The sequence below is a fragment of the Artemia sp. Qi Xiang Cuo genome, chromosome 18 (assembly GCF_049724085.1).
Source record: "Artemia sp. Qi Xiang Cuo chromosome 18, ASM4972408v1, whole genome shotgun sequence".
Classification (NCBI taxonomy): Eukaryota; Metazoa; Arthropoda; class Branchiopoda; order Anostraca; family Artemiidae; genus Artemia; species Artemia sp. Qi Xiang Cuo.
This window is the reverse complement of record NC_142811.1, coordinates 16,738,991-16,761,211: the sequence shown is the minus strand read 5'-3', so window position 1 is coordinate 16,761,211 and position 22,221 is coordinate 16,738,991. Positions and strand designations below refer to the sequence as shown.

General features: G+C 35.4%; 1 protein-coding gene across 1 annotated transcript in view; it reads left to right on the top strand.

Moving 5' to 3' along the window:
- Positions 1 to 8,755, top strand: part of mRRF1 (mitochondrial ribosome recycling factor 1) — a 37,884-nt gene extending 29,129 nt beyond the window's left edge. The window contains exons 4-5 of the mRNA XM_089104513.1: positions 990 to 1,146; positions 8,610 to 8,755. Of these exons, the coding sequence (XP_088960639.1) occupies positions 990 to 1,146; positions 8,610 to 8,690 (238 nt within the window). The 3' untranslated portion in view covers positions 8,691 to 8,755. The remainder of the gene's footprint in view (positions 1 to 989; positions 1,147 to 8,609) is intronic.
- The last annotated feature ends 13,466 nt before the right edge of the window (positions 8,756 to 22,221 follow it).

Sequence of the window (22,221 nt, the reverse complement as noted above, 5' to 3'; positions counted from 1 at the left end):
ATACTTCCCAATAACCAATAAATAATGCTGGCAAGTCCGGCGCCCCCTTCATGGCCATTTACCTTCCCCCATGAAAACTTCCTTCATGAACAGATCCTCCAACATAACACCCGACCCCCCCCCCACTACCAGAAAAAAACCCTCCTGAAAACTTCTGTATACTTCCCAATAACCAATACTATATGTTAACATTGGGTAAAGTTCATAACTTTTAGCCCTCCCCCGGGGACTTTGGGGGATCAAGTCATCCTAAAATACATAGTTATTATATTTTCGACCATGCTGAACAAAATAGCTATCTCAAAATTTGGTTAGGTGACTTTGGGAAAAAAATGAGCGTGGGGGGGCCTAGTTGCCCTCCAATGTTTCGGTTCACTTAAAAAGGGCACTTGAAATTTTAATTTCAGTTTCAATGAGCCCTCCCACGATATTCTACGACCACTGGGTCGATACGATCACCCCTGGGAAAAAAAAAAACAAATTCACCCGCATCTGTGATCTTTCTTCTGGCAAAAACTGCAAAATTCCACATTTCTGTAGATAAGAGCTTCAAACTTCTTCAGTAGGGTTCTCGGATACGCTGAATATGATGGTGTGATTTTAATTAAGGTTATATAATTTTTAGGGGGTCTTTTCAAAAATCAGCCAAATTTTCTCAGGCGCGTAACTTTTGATGGGTAGCACTAAACGTGATGAAAGTTATATATTTGAAATCAGCATTGAAGTCTGATTCTTTTGATGTATCTATTGGTATCAAAAACCCGTTTTTTAGAGTTTCGGTTACCATTGAGCCGGGTCGCTCCTTACTTACAGTTCGTTACCACGAACTGTTTGAACATACTTACCGACCGTAAAAAGTAAGAATCTTCAGGTCACGTTTTTATATTAAATAATCCAGTGGTTGCATTAGATTAATAAGAATATATTATTTTGTTGTTAAACACTTGTATGTTAGATTCCAGATTGTATTATGTTTCTTTTCTTTTTAGGGTCACTACGGAACATCGTGAGAATTTGGCAAAACAGGCTAAAGTCCTATTTAACAAAACAAAAGCTGCGCTTCAAGATGTTCAAAATAAGTACATAAGAGATGCTCGAAAAAAAACGGATAAACCAGCTGACACAGCTTTTTCTGTTCAACAAAAGGTAATTGCGAAACAAATATTATGGAAATTGATGGAGGGAGGACACAGGTCCAAAGACTTAAAGTAACTAAGATATTGAGAATGAAATTTGATTGTCTGAGTTGGTTTGGTTGAAACTTACACAACCATATATATATATATATATATATATATATATATATATATATATATATATATATATATATATATATATATATATATATATATATATATATATATATATATATATATATATATATATATATATATATATATATATATATATATATATATATATATATATATATATATATATATATATATATATATATATATATATATATATATATATATATATAGTATATATATATATATATATATATATATATATATATATATATATATATATATATATATATATATATATATATATATATATATATATATATATATGCTAATCTCCAAATATATTGTGTTAAAGGTAATTCTTTTGTAAAAAAAAGGAAATGGTTTTCCTACTTTAGCAATTAAGACAAAGAATCACTTGAACAAAACCTTGAAGTTACTCACCTATCAAATCACCTAGGGCAAAACGGTACAACCAAACAATAAACCATAAAGAACGGTCCATACACATGCAGCATTGTCGTTAGTAAATGTAAGCAGTCGTTAAATTACAAGCAAAACACCTCAAATCTAATGATATACTCAACTCAAAAACTAAAATTCAAGGAATAATATCATACAGATTTATGACACAAATATTGAAAGTACCAAGGGCAGTGGGAATGGAGTCTGATTACTCGAATTGGTTAAGTAAAAACTCACACAACCATGTACGTCCTAAAATATTATAGGAAGTCAGAAATTCCATGTTTGACCTCTATATGCGGCTATGTAGTTTTTGGCAATAGCGGGTGCTAAGTCTAAAAGAAAGAGATGTGGCTGAAAATTAGCAAAGAATAAGCCAAAAACGTTTGGCACCAAACAGCTTAAAAAATTGTTGCCTTCCATTAAAGGTGTAGTTATATTCTGCAAATAACAACTGTAAATATTTGAATTTTTACAGACAAAAGATGTTGTTCAGTTTAACTAATTAGTTTATTTATTTATTTTCATGGCTTAACGTGGCAACACTGACGAAAATATGGTGCTGCCCTATTAACTGTACGATTTTGATACAACTAAACAAAAAATTGGTAGATGTCGCGGTTTTCAGGTCTGAGTAGACCAGTTTCATTTTGATGTCCTTGGTAATTGTTTTCCACCTAATCGCACAGATTCAAAATCGTTGCAAGACCCAGATTTCAGCAAGATATAACATGACCAGTGTTTTAAAAGACATCCTTGGTGTATGGACGTGTGTATTTCAATATTAGCCATAGATTTGTAATCAACAAGCTTGATAAATTCCACTAAAATAAACCAATTTCAGTGGAAATCAAAAACCATTTGTAAAACACTTACCTAGTAAATTCTGTTTCCGACAGTCACAATGCAAAAGTTAAGGATCTCTGAGGAAGAATTTAATCAAGTTCTGCAGTTTCGTTTGATCTACTACCGTAGATTTCTGTTACCGTTATTGCTATTATTTGTAAACTGATTATCTTGGTGGACCCACAAGGAGTCAAGGCTCAGGCCACATTAGCCCATTGACTCCTTAACCATAAAAACAGGGAGGTAAAGTTGAGATCACATTGGCTCCAAAGCCATAAAAAAATAAGGCCATATTTACTCATTTGCTCCAAAACCAAGTAAAATTAGTCAAAGCTCAGGCCACATTGGCCCACTCACTCCACAGCGATAAAAAAATGTGAGGGAAGGTTCAGACCACAATTGGCCCATTAGCTCTACAACCATATAAAAAGTCGTCAAGGCGCAGGTCACATTGGCCATTGGTTCTACAGCCCTACAAAAATCAAGGAGTCAAAGATTAAGCGACATGGGCCCATTGGCCCTATAGCCTTAAAAGAACAAAGACTCATAACACAGGTCACATCAGCCTATTGGCTCCGCTGCCATAAAAATAAACAATAGCCACTGGGCTATTAGCACCCTTTTGGGGATTGATATTTGAGGTAGGGCAATCAGTTTTTCACCCTTTCGTGGACGAGCCTTCCTCTGTAATGTCAAGATGTCCACCATGGATTTCGTCTATCCTGAGAACGCGAACTACCAGCTTCAGACCAGCTTAGGCAGGCAGTACTCGTCTCTCAAAACAGATGGGAGAATCACTCACCACTCGATACCCATCTACGGCAAATGCTGCTTGATCCTCAGAACTGGTACTAGTAAGAGAACTTCTATATCCCACCACGTATTGCCCCTAAAATAATCTTTTCTTGTGCCACGCTTGGTGCTACCCCATCCAGTAGTCATCCAGTAGGTGCTATCCAGTAGTCACTACTTCCTCCGTACAAACTCGGCAGGATATATGATAAAATGGCCTGCCTCATGCCTAGATACCTGTTGTGGCACAGTAAATTGCTGCCTTGCTTGTCAATATTGGGCCCAGGGATCAATCCTCATTGTGGCAAGGCTGGGCGACTGGCATGCTATTTGTCCCTGTAAAAAAGACCTACCAAGCTCAAACGTCAATTTGACGCCCTATTCGCCAGCAATGACTCTGGACAGTCTTTATCTTTTTGTCAGGTACCATCCAGATGCCTTCTGACATTACCAGGTCACTGGACACTGACACTGGACCAGGTTCCATTCAGACACTGAGTAGGGAAGCCAGTGGCTGGTTGGTGACTGAAATTAGCTGTAACATGTGTCTATTTGTGCTTACTATTCTCAAGGTCGCTACGAAAAAGTTATCACAACTAACTCCTAGTACTGGAGATATAGTATTCGCAGTTCCACAGTAATTAAAACACATCTGAAAATTTAGAAGGAAACTTTTGGTGAAGGAAACTTTGAGCAGTTTCTTGGAAACTTGAAGGAAACTTTTGGTGAAGGAAACTTTTGAGCAGTTGTTGGTCTCTGGTTGCTTGCTATTACGATGAGATGCAGTAACAGTGGTAGTAGCAGTAGTATACAAACACAAACACTATCTGCTATAAAGCTAAACCCTATCAACTATAAAGACTAAGCACTATCAACTATAAAGCTCATAAAAAGAAAAAAAATTTCTTAAGTGTAAAGCCCAGAATAAGAATGAAGAGAACAGACAATTATCTATAAAATTAGTCAGCTTGAATTTGTCACTCATTTGGTACCTTTTAATGATGTGTTCTTCCCCTGCGATTATAAAGTAGTCTCCCCCCCCCCTGGACGTATTTTCTAGCCATGGAGCCTTGTTGGTGATATACGAGTAATAATGTGGTTTTGCTTTTTTCGCTGGTTGTATTTATTATTTGAAAAAGAAACTGGAGCACAGCACACTCAATCTGCCAAAAGTAAAAGTTTTATCGTCAAAAGGCATTTGTTTCGTCAAAAGCCAACCGTAGGATCGATTTTCAGCATAAAAAAAAAATTAACGAATTTTTTTTACAGAAATAGCTTGTTTCTACGTATAAGTAAAATTTCAAACACTTGAAAAATTTCACAGAAATTACTGGTTACCAAGGACTACTAATTTCAAGCATTCCAAGTTTTTATTTTTTATAGCCTAGATATGAGGTCCCGAAAATATAGACATGTTTACATATGGACATGGTCTATTATTGCGATTTTTCTAAATTTGGGTGGATTTAGACCTATCTAAAAATTTTCAGGAACAATAATCTGTTATATTTTTACAATTAGAAGGATAGTTTTTTTTATAATTTTATGGTAACTGTTGATTGCCTAAGACTATTCAATAAGGAAAAAAGACATAAGGCAAAAAGGTCAGTAAGGCTGCAACCAAAAATTTGAAGTCTTCTATCATACGTAAATATACAGTTCAATTTCTTTTAGTGTCTGAATTAATGTTTTGCTTTCAACTATTTTATCAAGATTGTCAGCATGATTTTTCGCAAATTAAAGCGACTTGTCAGTGAGAGATGTAAGCAGATCAAGTTTCAGAATTAAAATAATGAGTTCAATTAGAAACGGGAAATCCATAAAACGAATTTGTCTCCCCTCTAAAAGCATTTTTTGGCCTCTCTTTGAGCGTGTTGAAACTCAATGTTTAATATTTGAAGGTGGTGGGGTGAAGCACTATTTGTTTGGATTGCAATATTTAATTTTAAAAAGTCTCAAAAAATTTTTGTATCAATCACAAATAAAAAAAAGAAAATAAATAAAACATTAATGAAATGAAGTTGAAAAATAGGAATAAATAAATGAACAAATAAAAAAATTGAATCGAATTAAAAGAGTAAAAAAATACTTAACAGTATTTTTATTTTGCTTTGTTTATTTTTCTCTTTTATTATTCCAATTTAGCACTGAGAAGCTACGCTAAACGTAAGATAACCTTGTATTTTTTAGAATTTTAATTCTGCTGCCCCGTCTGCTTGCATATAATCTTTGATAATGTCTCTTCAATAGAATACCCAGTAAGTAGGCTAGAGCTTGACCGGTCTACTTGGCTTGAAAAATTTGTCAAAAAGAAAAAACTAGATATTTCCAGCCAGTGAAAAAAGGAAGAATAGAAAGTGGAGATAAAAACCTTCTGATTTTGGTGTACCATCTGATTACATATAATCTTTGATTATGTCTCTTCAATAAATTAGGCAAACAAATCCTATTTTCATGTTTTTCCTCTGTTCGTCACGTCTGTGCAAGGCCTTATTCATGGGAGGGGGGTGCAGGGTTTGAACCCCTCCGCCTTGAAAGTAAAAATTCTGCATATAAAGAAATTTTGATTCATTTTTAAGTTTTTTCGTTTAACGCTCCCCCCCTCCCCCTCGAACGAAAATCGTAGATTCGGTCTTGCATCTGTGTGTATGGCCATGTTCTCTTTCTATATTCAAGTCGATGAATAGACAAGGATGAAGCAGATATACGATAATGGTCTGTTCAATCACAATATATCGAAGCTGTACAAAAAAGGCATTGCGGATTTAAAAAAAAATAGAGTAGAACGGAAAGTCTAACTAGCATTTTTTTCATCTGTTTTTACATTCATTTGGGCATCCAGAGGCGTATGTGGGTATTTCAGTGCCCGGGGATAATGCCAGTCCCCCTCCACTTAATGGAGTAAATAGGCCAATGTTTTATGAACACATGGTGTTTGTAATATCTTAAGGGTGCCCCAACAGACCCTGTGCCTGGGAACAAGTGTACCCCCTCGCCCCCTTTTTTGGTCGACCTTCTCTGCATGCTTGGGTCTTTGATATTTGCAAACAACAGGATCAAGCATTTATCCATCGCAAATATGACCTATTGTCAAATTAAATAAAAAAAAAACAAGTGTTTTTTAACTGAAAGTAAGGAGCAACATTAAAACTTAAATCGAACAGAAATTATACCGTATATGGAAGGGGCTGTCCCCTCCTCAGGGCCTCGCTCTTTATGCTAAAGTTTTTATTGTTTTAAAAAATAAAGTTGTGAGACAAAGTCAAACTTTAACGTAAAGAGCGGGGCGCTGAAGAGGGGACAACCCCTTCCATATACGGAATAATTTCTGTTCGTTTTATGTTTTAATGTTGCTCCTTACTTTCAGTTAAAAAAAAACTTGTTTTTTTAATTTAATTTTTGAATGTTTTTGAATTTATGCAGGTTTTGATTTTGGCTCACCGTACATGGATAATTAAAACAAAATTTGCATATTAATTTTACTTTTATTTGGTTAAATGGCTTTCTCGAAAGTTATTAAATTTTATTTACGAACATGTTATTTTTGTTTTTATTAGTAATAAATATACGTAACTTACGAATTAACTTACGTAACGAACTTCTATATTCATATATTTTTAATACGTATATTAGGGGATTCGCCCCCTAGTTAATACCTCGCTCTTTGGGGTAAAGTTCGAATTTTGTTCGATTTTTTTAAAAATGACCCCTTAACCTCAAAGGCCGTTAATTAATGATGGGTAAGACTAAACTTGACGAAACTGATATATTTGAAATCAGCGTTAAAATCTGATTCTTTTTATGTATCTATTGGTATCAAAATTCCGTTTTTTAGAGTATCGGTTACTATTGAGCCGGGTTGCTCCTTACTTATAGTTCGTTACCACGAACTGTTTGATAAATACACGTAACTTACGAAATAAATTACGTAACGAGCTTCTATATTCATATATTTTTAATACGTATATTAGGGGGTTCGCCCCCTAGTTAATACCACGCTCTTTGCGCTAAAGTTCGAATTTTTTTCTCAATTCTTTATAAATGACATCTTAATCACAAAGGCCGTTAATTAGAATAAATAGCTCTTATGAAAGTACAAAAACAATATTTGGATTAAAGAACGAGATATTGACTAGGGGGCGAACCCAATCATATACGTAATAATTTCTGTTTGTTTTAAGTTTTGATGTTGCTCCTTACTTTCAGTTGAAAAACTTGTTTTTTTTATTTAATTTCTGATCGTTTTAAAATAATGCTGGGAAATCTGGCGCCCCCTTCATAACAATGTCCCTTCCCCCATGAAAACTTCCTCCGTGGAAAGATCCTCCCACACAACCCCTGATCCACCCCCCACTACCAGAAGAAATTCCCCCTGAAAACGTCTGTATATTTCCCAATAACCAATGCTATATGTAAAGATTGGGTAAAGTTCGTAACTTTCAGCCCTCCCCCCGGAGGCTTTGGGGGATTAAGTAATCCTAAAAGACATATTTATAATATTTTCGACAATGCTGAACAAAATGGCTATCTCAAAATTTTTATCGGGTGACTTTGGGAAGAAAATGAGCGTGGGAGGGGGCCTAGTTGCCCTCAATTTTTTTTCGTCACTTGGAAAGGGCACTAGAACTTTTTATTTCCGTTTGAATGCGTCCTCCTACGATATTCTAGGACCACTGGGTCGATACGATCACCACTGGAAAAAAAAACAAACAAAAAACAAATAAACACGCATCCGTGATCTTTCTTCTGGCAAAAAATACAAAATTCCACATTTTTGCAGATAGGAGCTCGAAACCTCTACACTAGGGTTCTCTGATATGCTGAATCTGATGGTGTTATTTCCATTAAGGGTCTTTAACTTTTAAGGGGTGTTTTCCCCCTTTTTTTGAAAATCAGGCAAATTTTCTCAGGCGCGTAACTTTTGATGGGTAAGACTAAACTTGATTAAACTGATATATTTGAAATCAGCATTAAAATCTGATTGCTTGACGTATCTATTGGTATCGAAATTCCGTTTTTTAGAGTATCGGTTACTATTGAGCCATGTCGCTCCTTACTTACAGTTACCACGAACTGTTTGATATAGCCTCCGCTCACTTCTCCCCCTAAAGTTGGCGGTTTGAGCCATCGGCCCTTACCAGCTTTACAGTATGATGCTGGTTTTTTTTCTTTTAATTTTTTTGGAAATCCTATAGATCATTTTTATCTATTTTAGATAAAATACATTTATATCTAATACGTTTTTGTCTATTTTAGATTCATGCTATTGCTGATGAGTATATTAGACGTGGAGAGTCACTTATGCAAGAGAAGCAGAAAGAACTTATGGGAAAATAAAATTTATTAGTACAAAGTGTTTTAACATGATCGCAAAGAATAATAAAACTTAATATTCTTGTGTAGATTTAGATGAATCTGGATGATAGATAAACTCGATATTGTTGCCTAGATATATCTTCTTAGACTCTAAAATTCCCAGACCGTCTTATTTTTTTTCTTGTTCTGTCTTTCTTTTCTTTTTTCATTTCTTTTCTCTTTTTTGCAAGAAACAGCAACCTCTCCTAGTTTTTTTTTTGGCAGGGAATTTTCTTTTTTTCTTTTTGGAATGCTTTTAAATATAGTCTTTTTCAGGATTTAATCGCAAGGGCTATCCTATATTTCCTTTCTGGTTTTAACTCTTTTTTCTTTTCTCTTCATTTCCTTCTCTCTCTTTTTCTGCAAAAAAGCAACCTCTCTAATGGTTTTGCAAGGAAGTTTCTCCATTTTGTTGAGCGCTTTCAAATTTTTGGAGCGCTTTTTGGAAAATAGGTATATTTTGCCAAAAATAAGATGGCTGGCAATTTTAGAGTGCAAAGGGTCTTAACCTGATCGTAACGAGTAATAAGCCCAGATATTTTTCGTTGACGTAAATCTAGATGTTTATAGCACGGACGTGTTTTGAAAGGCCGTGGAATATTTTTCAATGTTCTCCGTAGGAATTGTCAAAGGATGCCCTGAGGAACCCGTTTGACTTGCCGTGTATCAAATAATGTGCAGTACAAAATTTTGCCTTAATCCGACTTTCTAGGGCTATAATCAAAGAAAGATTAAGAGGGCTTGGCCATATTTTGCGGATGAAGGATAACATATTGCCGAAGATTGAGCGTTTGGGTCATTGATCATCTTTGCAAAGATAGGAGAATTTGTTCTGTTGGATGTCCTGATGGCGAAGATTCAGGTACCCCTCCTTGTGTCCCCCCACGAAAATTGGACCAGGTTTTGAGTCTCAAGAGATATAAGTAGGATACTAGCTCTTCCTTCCCAGCAAATATGGTTGAGACCTGATGATCAATTCCGCTAGATGTCAATGACCTCAATTGACCAGGTCATTGACCTGGGTTGAGATGAAAAGCAGGTGATCCTCGTAGGCTGGAAAAATGTCATTAGGATGGATTTAAAGGCAATTCGAACTTCACAGAAGGAGGTAAAAATGGGAAGCTTTGAATAGTCAGGGGGAGGAGAAGCGTTTGCAGTTCTGGCTGCCTCAGGTGGGATTGTATTGGGGTATGTTTTTAGGAGCAGTCGTAGTAGCAATTAATAGGAAAAGACAGTTTTGTTGTGAAAATTAGGACGGCAAATTACTCACTTGTCATAACTGTATACGTGTACAGCAGCACTTCCTAACGAGAAAACCCTGTACTATTAGAAACCAGAAAAATTCGAAATACTAAGAAAGACCTGGAAAGAACTTCACAGGAGGCAGCTTAGAGTTTTTTGTTCAGTTCAAATTCTCTCTTTTATCTTTAATTTGAAAAGTTAGCTCAGCAAAGAAAAGTATATTATTACTCTGGACAGCAACTTTTTTTTTTTTTTTTTTTTTTTTTTTTTTTATATATATATATAAACTAAACCTCAACAAAATTTTATTAAAACCTCTATAATATAAACCAACCCTCAACAAAACTGAACCTCAACAAAATTTTACCGATACACTAAACCCCTTTTCCACTTTCCAAAAATCCTTTTCAATCTAACCTAAACTCACTTACCCAAGAACAGCACCAAATTCCCTTTCACGCGCTCCAAAATAATCTCCCGGAAAAACCTTCTATCTTTAATTGCCCAAGCGCCTGCTACTGCCAGCGCACCATCCGCTCTGTAGGCAACACTGCGCTATTATTTCACCTTTATTTTTCTTCCGCCACTGCAATTTACCTTGTTACCTGTATTCAACCGTGGAATAACAATTTTAAATAATCACTAGATACCTAATTTGGTCTATTTTTCCCAGAAGAAAAATAACCTGTAATTACAAATCGGATATGGCGATCACTGGAGAGGTAACTGCATTTTTCCACCTTCACTCTGACTATGGAAAACACACAAACAAAGAGAAGTTGTTTTTTTTTTCAAAACGCAGCTAATTCTCTGTGGAAAGAACTTCACAGGAGGCAACTTAGGGTTTTTTGTTCAATTTCAAATTCTCTCTTGTATCTTCAGTTTGAAAAGCTAGCTTAACAAAGAAAAGTATATTATTACTCTGGACAGCAAGTTTTTTTTTTGTATCTAGCGTTAACAATCAATCAATTTATTCAATCAATAGATTCATCACAACAAAGACTTCAACATAGTCTCCCCTGTAAGGCTCTATGGCCAGGAAACAAACAGGGGAGAAATGAAAATGAAACAAATGCATAAAAAAACATTTGCAAGGATTCCCAACTTTAATAGACTCGACGCAAGAGACAAAAAAATACATACAGTCATCCACCTAAAAAAACCTAAGCCCACAAACTAGGTTAAGGACTACCTAAGCCTAGTTTGGCTGATGAATTACAGCCTAGTTGATGAATTACAATTTCATAGTTTGAATCTAGCGTAAGACAAATTTCGGATGCTAGCTCCTCGAAGCATTAGTAATCACTCTGCCTATGAAGATACATAGATAGGTTTATTAAACGATTTGACAACAAAGTTATGCATCATCATTCTATACCCTTCCTCTCCTCCCTCCCGCAAGGTTCTGTGGCGCAGCTATTGACTACTTGCCGAATGCAAAGTTAGAGTGAAGTGCAATAAACAATACAAATAAATATTCCCAAATGAAACCGAAGACATAAACCCCACGGGATTATTAAAAAAATGAATAATAAAATATTCAATTCAATTTATTCAAATAAAAATGAAACAACACCAATAAAAATAAGGATCCTGGAAGCGAACTTGTTGAGGACCATAACAACAAAAAATTGAAAATGAAGAAGAGAGAAAAAAAGAAAAAACAATAAAAGGTTAAACTTTAGAAAATAGGCTACAACAACACAAGAATGCAATAGACTGCGCTCTAAAACAAAACAAAACACCAGAAACGTTTGAGTCACCTGTTGCAGAACATTTTTATAATTTTCCTCATCACAGTATTTTATTTGATCAAACAAAAATAGTAGATACGTCTATAGGACTTTTACAAAGCTTCAGGAAAATTATAGAAATAAAAAAGATAATATATGGGGGTACTAGTATCAATAAAGATGAAGGAGAATTTAGGATCAATTCAATTTATAACAGTTTAATTAAAATGCAGGCAAGATATTCAACCAGTACTGATTTTAATAATAGTTCTGAAACGAAAGATGACCTTGCGAACAAAGGTCAGAATGGGTTAAATGACGAGAAAAGTAAACGAACTGCAGCTAAGCTTGCAACCAAACGAATCCATTCAATTTATAATTCATAAATTGGTTGATGAACTTGTGAAATTTAATTAGGGGTTATGGGCCGGGGAGTTAGTTGACCTTTTATTGTTTTCGTCTAAGTATAAATATATTCTTCATTTTTGATAGATTCCATTTATATACTGTGAGGAGGCGAGTTGAATCATTATAGACATTCAGTGCATGGAAGTGTTTATTTAATATGTGAGTTTTTTTTCTTATTTATTTATATTTTTTCTTTTGTTTTCTTCTTTCTCTTTATGTGTTTAGTATGTTTTATTGTGATGTAAGTTATGTTTTTTTTTTTTTATTTTTTTTTTTTTTTTTTTTTTTTTTTTTCCGTTGAGAAAGGCTCCCGGATGTGGGGCCGAAATATTCGGAGCTTTTTTGCATAATTAATTGTTTTGTATTTCACTGCTTTATAGAAAATTAAAACCCGTTTTTCTTGTTTAAAATTTTTTTTGTTTTTTGTTTTTAATGGAAAAGCAGTGTGGTCTAAGAAATTATTTACGTCTAGCCTACGGGTGTCAAAAGACCAATTCAATTTTATTATTTTTGAATTTAGCAAAAAAGCATGCCAATATAATTACACAACAAAAGTTTTTAGAAAAGTGCAAAGTAAATAAACTAATTCCAAAATCGTTTCGTTTTAATTATCATTTAAATATATATAATGAAGAAAAGCACACGAGAAAGGTAAATTTACTAAACTTAAACCATGTGCTGAAAGATAAACGTTTCCAGAGATCACAAGTTGTAAAAGAAATAGATTTTTTAAAACATAGCCTTTGTAATTTTCTTAATAAAAATGATTTACAAAAAATTATATCAATCTTTAAAAATTCTTTTGAACATGTTATAAGATAATCTAGGGAAAGAATACACAAAAAATTTTTGCAGTTAAAAGGGGAAAAACATAAACCAAAACTATCAATGTATAATCCTATCTATTTCACAGGCCATGGGGTGTTTAATTTAAGCAAAAAGTCGTTAACCATAGAACGAAAGGAAATCATTGAAAGAGGTGTAAAATTCGGACTAAATCCTAAAAATGTACCGATAGAGGAAATTATTTCAAAGATTGAAACAGGGATTCATAAGTTTCCAAAAGATATAAATAATGTAGATGAGTTAAGACTATGGGTAGTGAATATTTTAACAGATTTTGGTAGTTATCAAGAAAAAGTTAAGAACAAAGATATTAAAATTTTAAAAGATTTAAAAAAAGATGATTCTCTAATAATAACGAAAGCGGATAAGAGCAATACAGTAGTAATCCTAGAAAAAGATGATTATGATAGTAAAATAGAAACAATTCTAAATGATACTTCAACATATAAAAAACTTAACTCGGACCCAGCTGATTTGTATGCTAAAAGATTAAGAAAAGATTTAGAAGACCTTAAAACAAATGGAAGTATCACACCCAAGATGTATCACAAGTTCTTTCCAAGGGGATCAGTTAGCCCTAGAATATATGGTTTGCTAAAAATACATAAAACAGGCATTCCCTTAAGACCTATTGTTTCAACAACCAATTCACCAACGGTAAAAAATCGAGAAATGGGCAGCAATGACACTTAAACCATTATTATATCTCCAAAATTCGTATATAAAAAACTCGAAATTTTTAAAAGATAATCTTATAAGTGTAGAAATATCAGAAGAATCTAGATTGTTCAGTTTTGATATAAAATCCATGTATACGTATATTCCTTTTGATAAATCGTTTAGTATTTTATCCAAAAAACTTGAGGAACGAAAAAATGAGATAGAAGAATTATCTTCGGGAATTGAACTGGAAACTATATTAAATTTAGTCAGAATAACTAGCAGATATACTAACTATTTCACGTTTAGAGATAATTTTTACCATCAAATTAGGGGTTTAGCAATGGGAGGACCTTTAAGTCCGTTGTTAGCAAATATTTATGTAGAGTATGTTGAAAATTTAGCTATAGAAACATATTTTTTAAAACCTAAATTTTGGGGCAGATGTATGGATGATATTTTAGTTATTTGGAATTACGGGGAATCAGAAATTGAAGGTTTTTGGAACATTTAAATAATTTGGGAGGAGAATTAATTTTTACAATTGAAAAGGAAACAGAGAATAAGTTACCGTTTCTAGATATTTTGATCCATAGAAATAATAACGAACTAGCATTTTCAATTTACCGTAAACCGACTAGTAACAACCGTTATTTGTCTTTCACATCAAATCATCCAATCCAGGTAAAAAGAGGTGTGGTTATTTCTTTAGTGGATAGGGTATTAAAATTAGCATCACCAGGATACATAAGAAATGAACTAATTTTTATTAAAGATATTCTAATAGGTAATGGCTATCCGGAAAATATGATTTCTCAAATAATTGAAAAAAGGAAAAAAAGTTGACGGAACCAAAAATATTAGAAGAAGATGGGTCAAATCAAGAAACAAATTACATAACTTTGCCTTTTATACCAATTTTATCACAAAAATTAAGAAGAGAATTAAAAAAACATAATATGAATACAGCATTTAAATCAGGACATAATATAAGCTCGTTGTTAAATAAAGAGAAAGACAAGGTACCGAGAAATTTGCTAAAGGGAGTATACAAAATTCCATGTTCTTGTGGTAAATTTTATGTGGGAAGAACGCAACAAACTTTAGAAAATAGGCTACAACAACACAAGAATGCAATAGACTGCGCTCTAAAACAAAACAAAACACCAGAAACGTTTGAGTCAGCTGTTGCAGAACATCTTTATAATTTTCCTCATCATAGTATTTTATTTGATCAAACAAAAATAGTAGATACGTCTGTAGGACTTTTACAAAGCTTCAGGGAAATTATAGAAATAAAAACGATAATATATGGGGGTACTAGTATCAATAAAGATGAAGGGGAATTTAGGATCAATTCAATTTATAATAGTTTAATTAAAATGCAGGCAAGATATTCAACCAGTACTGATTTTAATAATATTTCTGAAACGAAAGATGACCTTGCGAACAAAGGTCAGAATGGGTTAAATGATGAGAAAAGTAAACGAACTGCAGCTAAGCTTGCAACCAAACGAATCCATTAAATTTAAAAGTCATAAATTGGTTGATGACGTTGTGAAATTTAATTAGGAGTTCTGGGCCGGGGGGTTAGTTGACCTTTTATTGTTTTGGTCTAAGTATAGATATAATCTTTATTTTTGATAGATTTTCAGTTATATACTGGGACGAGGCGAGTTGAATCATTATATAAATTCAGTGCATGGAAGTTCTTATTTAATATATTTAAATATATATACTTGGAGGAGGCGAGTTGAATCATTATAGACATTCAGTGCATGGAAGTTTTTATTTAATATGTGAGTTTTGTTTCTTATTTATTTATATTTTTTCTTTTGTTTTTTTTTCTTCCTTCTCTTTATGTGTTTAGTATGTTTTATTGTGATGTAAGTTAAGTTTTTTTTTTTTTTTTTATTTATTTCTTTTATTTTTTTTTTTTTTTCCGTTGAGAAAGGCTCCCGGATGTGGGGCCGAAATATTCGGAGCTTTTGTGCATAATTAATTGTTTTGTATTTCACTGCTTTATAGAAAATTAAAACCCGTTTTTCTTGTTTAAAAATTTTTTTGTTTTCGATACTAGAGGGTATTATATTCCATTGAAGTATAGATTTTTTAAATGGAGGATCGCTGGGCGGAGCTAGAGACATACTTGGGGACAATAAAGGAACGGTTGGATGAATGGTGACATAGGCCTTTAGAATTATTACAATTGAAATAAGATAATAATTGGCGAGTAAGATTTTTATGGTAAGCGGAGTATGCAAGGGATAAATTTAATTTTTTAATGATTTGATCAAAAGGGATAATACCAAAATCAGAGTACAAGTCCTGGGTGGGATATAGTCGGGGCAGCCGAAAAACTGCTTTGATGGCACGGTTTTGGGCAGGTTTTAAATATGAATAATAATAATAAATTAAACAAATAAGAAATCATCGAAAAATCAAGTTTTTTTTTACAGCTTTTCGGAAGACACCAAACGAATAATACTTTTGGGGTGACATTTGGCAGATTACATTTAGGTGATGACATTTTAGGTGTTATTTCGGTGACTTAGGGCAGATGATTCCATACAGCATGAGAAGTAGTCTGATTTTACTGATGGACTGAACTGAATTCGAATATTATCGGAATTACCAAGATGGTATTTAGAATAATCAGAGAAAAGAGATGGACTGGTTCTAAGGGCCAAAGGAACATCAACGTGCAGCTGAAGAAAGACAAAAATAATGTTTTGAGACAGTCTACCGTTATTGAATTAACAGTATGATGCTGACTGTTAGGTCAAAGAGACTCGAATATAACCTGTTGTTCTTAAGTTGTTTTTTCTTTTAAAAGAATTTTTAAGGTAGATTTTAACTATCAACGGATTGTTTTCCGTCAGAGAAAAACAGAGCTTGATTTCCCTGGTATTACCCTTGAAGTTCCCTGTTAAAATGTTTGTTAATTTCATTGGTTTTGTCTTGCGACATATTTTTTATGCAGATCAAATTATTGCTTAAGTAATATTACTTACTGTTTCTTTATAATATAAATTCGTTTTACATAGTTTTATTTATATAGAATATTTTATATAATATTATATATAATAAGTATTATCTTTTATTAAGCAAGTAATGAAAATTCTATATCTGTAAATAAAGTGTATCTATAAGGGTTTACTTACAGTTACAGGAGCAAATAGACAGGGTCCCACATAGTATATGATGTTTTTACTAGGAGATTTTAACGCCCAGGTCGGTAGAAATAGGCATATATGGTATTCTAGCCTAGATAGATTTAGTGTAGGAAAAGAAAACAGTAATGGATACAGAATTTTGCATTTTTGTAGGTATAATGAACGATTTCTCATAAAGAACGATTTAAAGGAAATGGGAACTTCGTAGGAGGGTGTAAAAAGGGGGGCTTTCAAATAGATTGGGATGGAGGAGAAGCAGCGTAGCTGTGTTGGCCTCAGGCGGCTTGGTGATGCAGTGGATTGTTGTTAGTAGTAGTAGCAGCATAAATATTTATCTATAAAGTTTATCTCCATGAAACTGAAAACAACATCAAATTTAACCCACCTAGATTTGTAGAAATATACTTTTTCCTCTTCCCCGAAATTTTTTAGAATCGACACTACCAAAATTTTTGTGAATATTGACACTGATTTTCTCGATTATGTTAGAGGAGACTGGTGTTCACTTAATTAGCCAAGTAATATCACCTTTTCGAAGCCTTATTGGCTTTTCCGTGGGAAACTTTAAGCGAGTAAAAAGAATGAAAGGTTAAATTCCTCCCGATTGGTTATTCTCTATGCAATTTTTATCCAGTAAAAAGAACTGAAAGTTTTCGATTCATAATATATTTTACAAGCAGTCCCTCTTTTTCTCTTTGAGTTGTTTCTTGCAGAAACATAGGAAATCTTAGAAAGAAAAGTTTGCATTCGTAACCACTCTATGGATGCATAAATGAAAGTATGCTTTATTCGATATGGGAATGTGAACTATTGAAGGATCAAAGAGGTAACATCTTTGGGGGTGGGAAGCGTTACTAAGACGGGCTAATAAATGTGAGTGAGCCTTGCGCATACGTAACGCTGAGAAAATTTATTAGGTATTTACAAATCGCATTGAAAAACTCAGTGAGATTTTCATAGGTTAGATTTAATACACATTCAATTATGTTGATAACATATTCATTTACTTATTTATCTTTTTTTATTATTCTTTTCTTGCTACGACGCTTTTTTGCAATAGATATCACGTTATTTTGTCAGCATCCAAATATGGATTATTTTTTTGTGTAATTTTCACCTCTTTACATCTTTTTTTTTTGCCAATATGGGAAACAGCATTATCTATATCTTTACGAAAATTTCGAGTTGGTTACAGCTATCTAATAATACCTGTCATCAAATCATATCCTTGACCGTGGAAATTTTTTTTAAGTAAACAATAATCCATCTTATCATCTTAAGGAAATTTATAAATTGCTTCCTATTTTAAAAATAGCATCAATCTACTCTTATAGATGACAGGCCCTATAATGAAATTAATAGTTTTATTTTCCTTCATTGTTTCAGTATTGTCAATAGATGTACCTTTAGATGTCCCAGGATTTGGGAATATACTCGGTAAAACTGGAAAGAGCTACCTCAAGGATGAAACCTTTTACTCCTTCAGAGGGATTCGGTATGCCAAAGCACCAACTAGTGAAACACGGTTTTTGGTAGGTTATGTTTTAACTTTTTCTCGTATGTTTGCAATAGCTTACGAATATAGGTGCACACAAACACAAACCTTGGGGGGGGGGGTTAATTTTTTTTGGAGGGGTCGGAGAAAAGATATGAACAAACTTAATTGTAGGGCATAATTTTTTAATTTGTCATGAAAATGGTAGCCTCGTACCAATAACGGAAGTTTGCTATACGAAAGAATGTAGTTACCCTAGCTTTTAAAGGAAAAGAGAGAGAGTCCTATGTTAATCTACCGTACTCAATTTTCTTATTTCTGTTCCCCTTAAGTTTGAATTGGTTGTTCATTATAGTTTTATTTGTTTCAGGCTTAATTTATTTCATTTGTTCTAACTTCTGCTTGTTTCAAGTTTGAGTTGTCAATTTGCCATATGACTTTATTTCTGATTACTTAATTTCTAATATCGCTCCTTAATTTCTTTGGAAACCTTTTTTTAGAATTTTTTTTTAAATTTAACCCTTGAAAAATATTGGGCTTCAAATTTTAAGTCAAATGGCCCGTGCCCTAATATCCTATGACTACAGGCCGGACGCAAATAACAGTGAAGAAAATAAATATGGACAGATCCATAAGCCGTCCTAGGCTAGTGGTTTGCACACTAGACTTAAAATACTTTGTCCTTGAGGAGGGGGATTCAAGTTCTGGTGTCACTGGCTATGTGGTTCAGAACGGGGGTCAGTGGTGTGACTCAGTAAGCCCAGCCAGAGTCGACCCAACTCTAAATAGGTGCCTGGAGAAATCTTGGAAACGTTAATCGGAAGGGTGTGTGAAAGCACAGGATGGCTGCTCACCCTCCATTGCACTTCCTGGCTGAAGGGTTATCAAACGGAGATCAGCATCGCTGGTAGGAACAGTTAAGTCTAATGCCGTATTCTTTTACTTTTTTTTATCCATAAGATCCTTTCTCAGGAAAAAAACCCTCAGTTTCGAGCTGCTTTGGTTAATTATTAAATTAACTCGAGTAAACATGAAAGTCCTAAGCGATTGTCAGGCATCCAGAATCACCGGCGGATCTAGAGGAAAATCTTGGGGGGGGGGGGCGCCGGACCCCGGGCGCCAAAAACTGATTATACAGGACTAATTTGATAGCTCTTTATTTATATGAAAACACTGCCAAATATGCTCATAAAGGTAAAACGTAGCAAAAGAAAATAAAAACAGTACCACACTACACAACTAAACTCAATCGGCGAGCTTTTCTGAGAGCGAACATATCGATAGCATCGTCTGTTTTCAGCAGTTCGTCTCTGTAAGTCTGCATGAGTAGTAGAGCCTCCAATCTCTCTTCAGTCATCGTGCTTCGTATTGATGAACATGTCCTGTCAACCTTTGAAAACATTCGTTCTGCTTCACAGGTTGACACAGGAAGCGTCGCGAGAATTGTCAACAATGCGAAGATGTTGGGAAATACATTTTCCTGACAACTGTTCAGCGCTGAAATAGCTGTTTTCGGTTTTTGCACGGTTTCCTTAGACCAATACTTGTTCCAAATCTCGAACTCGGTTTTAACGTCTATCTCCGTACCCACGAGCAGCTCCTTGTACTTTTCGTACCCTGGCTGAACGTCCTCCCAGCGTTTGCCATTAACCACAGCCGGGATCAAAGCTGAAAGTTTTGCAGCATTCGTAAAATGGCAGCTGAACCGCTCCGTAAAATCAAGCAGCATGGCGTCCAGGGCTGGAATAAATGCCGCCATCCTATAATGACTTTCTGGATCCATCTTGGGTACCCCTGCCCGGTATGTAGAACGTGAAGCTATGCGTGGCTGCGTTACCTTGACGGTAGCATCAATCTTTTCGGCCATTTTCAGAAGATCTTCGTAAAGCAGTCTGAATTTGGTTTCGGCATGTGATCGCATATCTTCCAGCATTGCCTTCACGCTGCTAATGAGGGACAAGGCTCTCACGAGGTCACCATCCTTCTGTTGTAGTGACTCGGCCAAAGGTTTCATGATCGACGAAAACGAATTCAGGCAAACCAGTCCTACGAGTGTATCTGATTTTTCAATGCAGGATCGTAATGCATAAGCTCTGCTACTTGCCTCTCGATCGTGCCATCCTTCCATCTCCTGCAGAGCAGAAACGATCGACGGAAGGGAGTCCCAAAACCTGCTGATTGCTTCGTGTCTCTCTACAAATCTCGTGGTACAAAGACTGACGAGTGTCTCTGTTTTAGCTTTGTCCGCGATAAGATGCTTTTTTAGAAGTCTTGTTCTCCTGGCACTTGAGGTGAAGTGAGAAATTGTGTCTCGAACAACGTCTTGGGCATTGCGCAGAATGGGAACTGAAACTATCTTTGAACATGAGAGATTTGTGGCATGGCTCACACAGTGGAAGTAATCTGCCAGTTCACACTGGCGTTTAACTTCAGCAGCAGCACCATTTGTCAAGCTTGCCATGCTAGCAGCTTTGTCGTATCCTTGACCAACGCACTTTGACAAATCCAGATTTGACTTCCTGACCTCACTCAACAGCAGCTTCCCGAGGCTCTTGCCGTCTAGCTTCTCTTCGATGCTTCAACCGTCGTCACTTTCCTCATCTCCAGCGAGTCTTGACAGGGTTTGAAAGGCATCGACAACTGCAAAAGGATCTTCTCGAATCACGTACCCCTGCTCGGTTTTACACACATAACGACAAACAATGACCATCAGCTCCCTGGTCTGCCTGTCTGTTGACTCGTCCGCAAGAAGACACCAAACCGTTGCTTTGTTTGCTTTTCTCACTACTTCGGTTTTTATCATTTCCCCAATTGTTCCAATCAGTTCATTCTGGATCTGTTTACTCGTATATTTGGCGTTGCTCGGTGCATTTTCAAGTAAATTTTTAAGTTGCGAGTCTCCACTCTGAATCCGATACCGAAGTAGGTGGCGGAAATTCCCGTCGTTTACTGCTGTAATGACATCAGAGTCTTGGATATCAAGTTTGCCATCATCACGGTGGCCACGAAGGGGGATATTCTGTGCCCCGCAAAGCTTGACAGTTTCAACAACGCTTCTCAAGAGTGCACGGTTCTGCTGTATTTGCTTGACCCTTTCACAGTCCAGAGCATTCCTGATATCTTGATCTTGACTACCGCGCTGAAACGTTGTTAGCAGCGCGGCAGTTTTTCCTGGCAGTGTTTGTGAAACTGTGCTTCAGCATGGTTTGTCAGCGCACCATCTTTCCCGGTAAGTTTCGAATAGTCTTTTAGCGGTTTCAAGACCAACTTTCCCATTTTTTGCCCTCCGCCGCCTCCAGATAAAGCCGACCATCCTCTTCCGCTTTCGTTGGTCCTCATCAAAACACAAACACTGCACCAAAGGCCTTCGTGGTCTGGATGACGACTTACTGCGAGCCAAGGATACCGGGCAAGATGTTCGGTATTCAAGCGACGCTTGACTTCGCCACCTTTTCTCTTTTGTGTCGAGACTGGAAGATCAGATTGGTTCTTCGGCTTCCACCTTTCGTTCATAAAAAACATAATTTCTCCAGAAGACAACTGATTTCGCTCTTTCAGCGCTGCTGCAATACCAAAGTCATTCGACGGCGTGAAGTCAGTTTCAGGCGAAAAAATAGCGCTTTGATTCTGCTGCGGGTGCGGAGACTGTGAAATCAGTGTTGGGCTATGTACCACCAAGGTTTGAGTACTGCTTCTTGATCCTTCAGTCAGCTGATCAGTGTGTGTCGTTTCGCCGAAGTTTGTTATGAAGGCCGTCTGTGAAGTGGACGGAGTTGTTGGTGACAGTTCGTTCTCCTGGCTGAATGCGTTTTTGTGCATTCCGACCGTCGACTCAGAGTGGGCATCAGAAGTTGCCGTCGTCTCAACATCTAACAAAAAAGTTTCTCTTTTAAAGTTTGCACAAGACATTTATTGTAAACGTATATACACTTTGTATAATGGCTTGCTTTAGT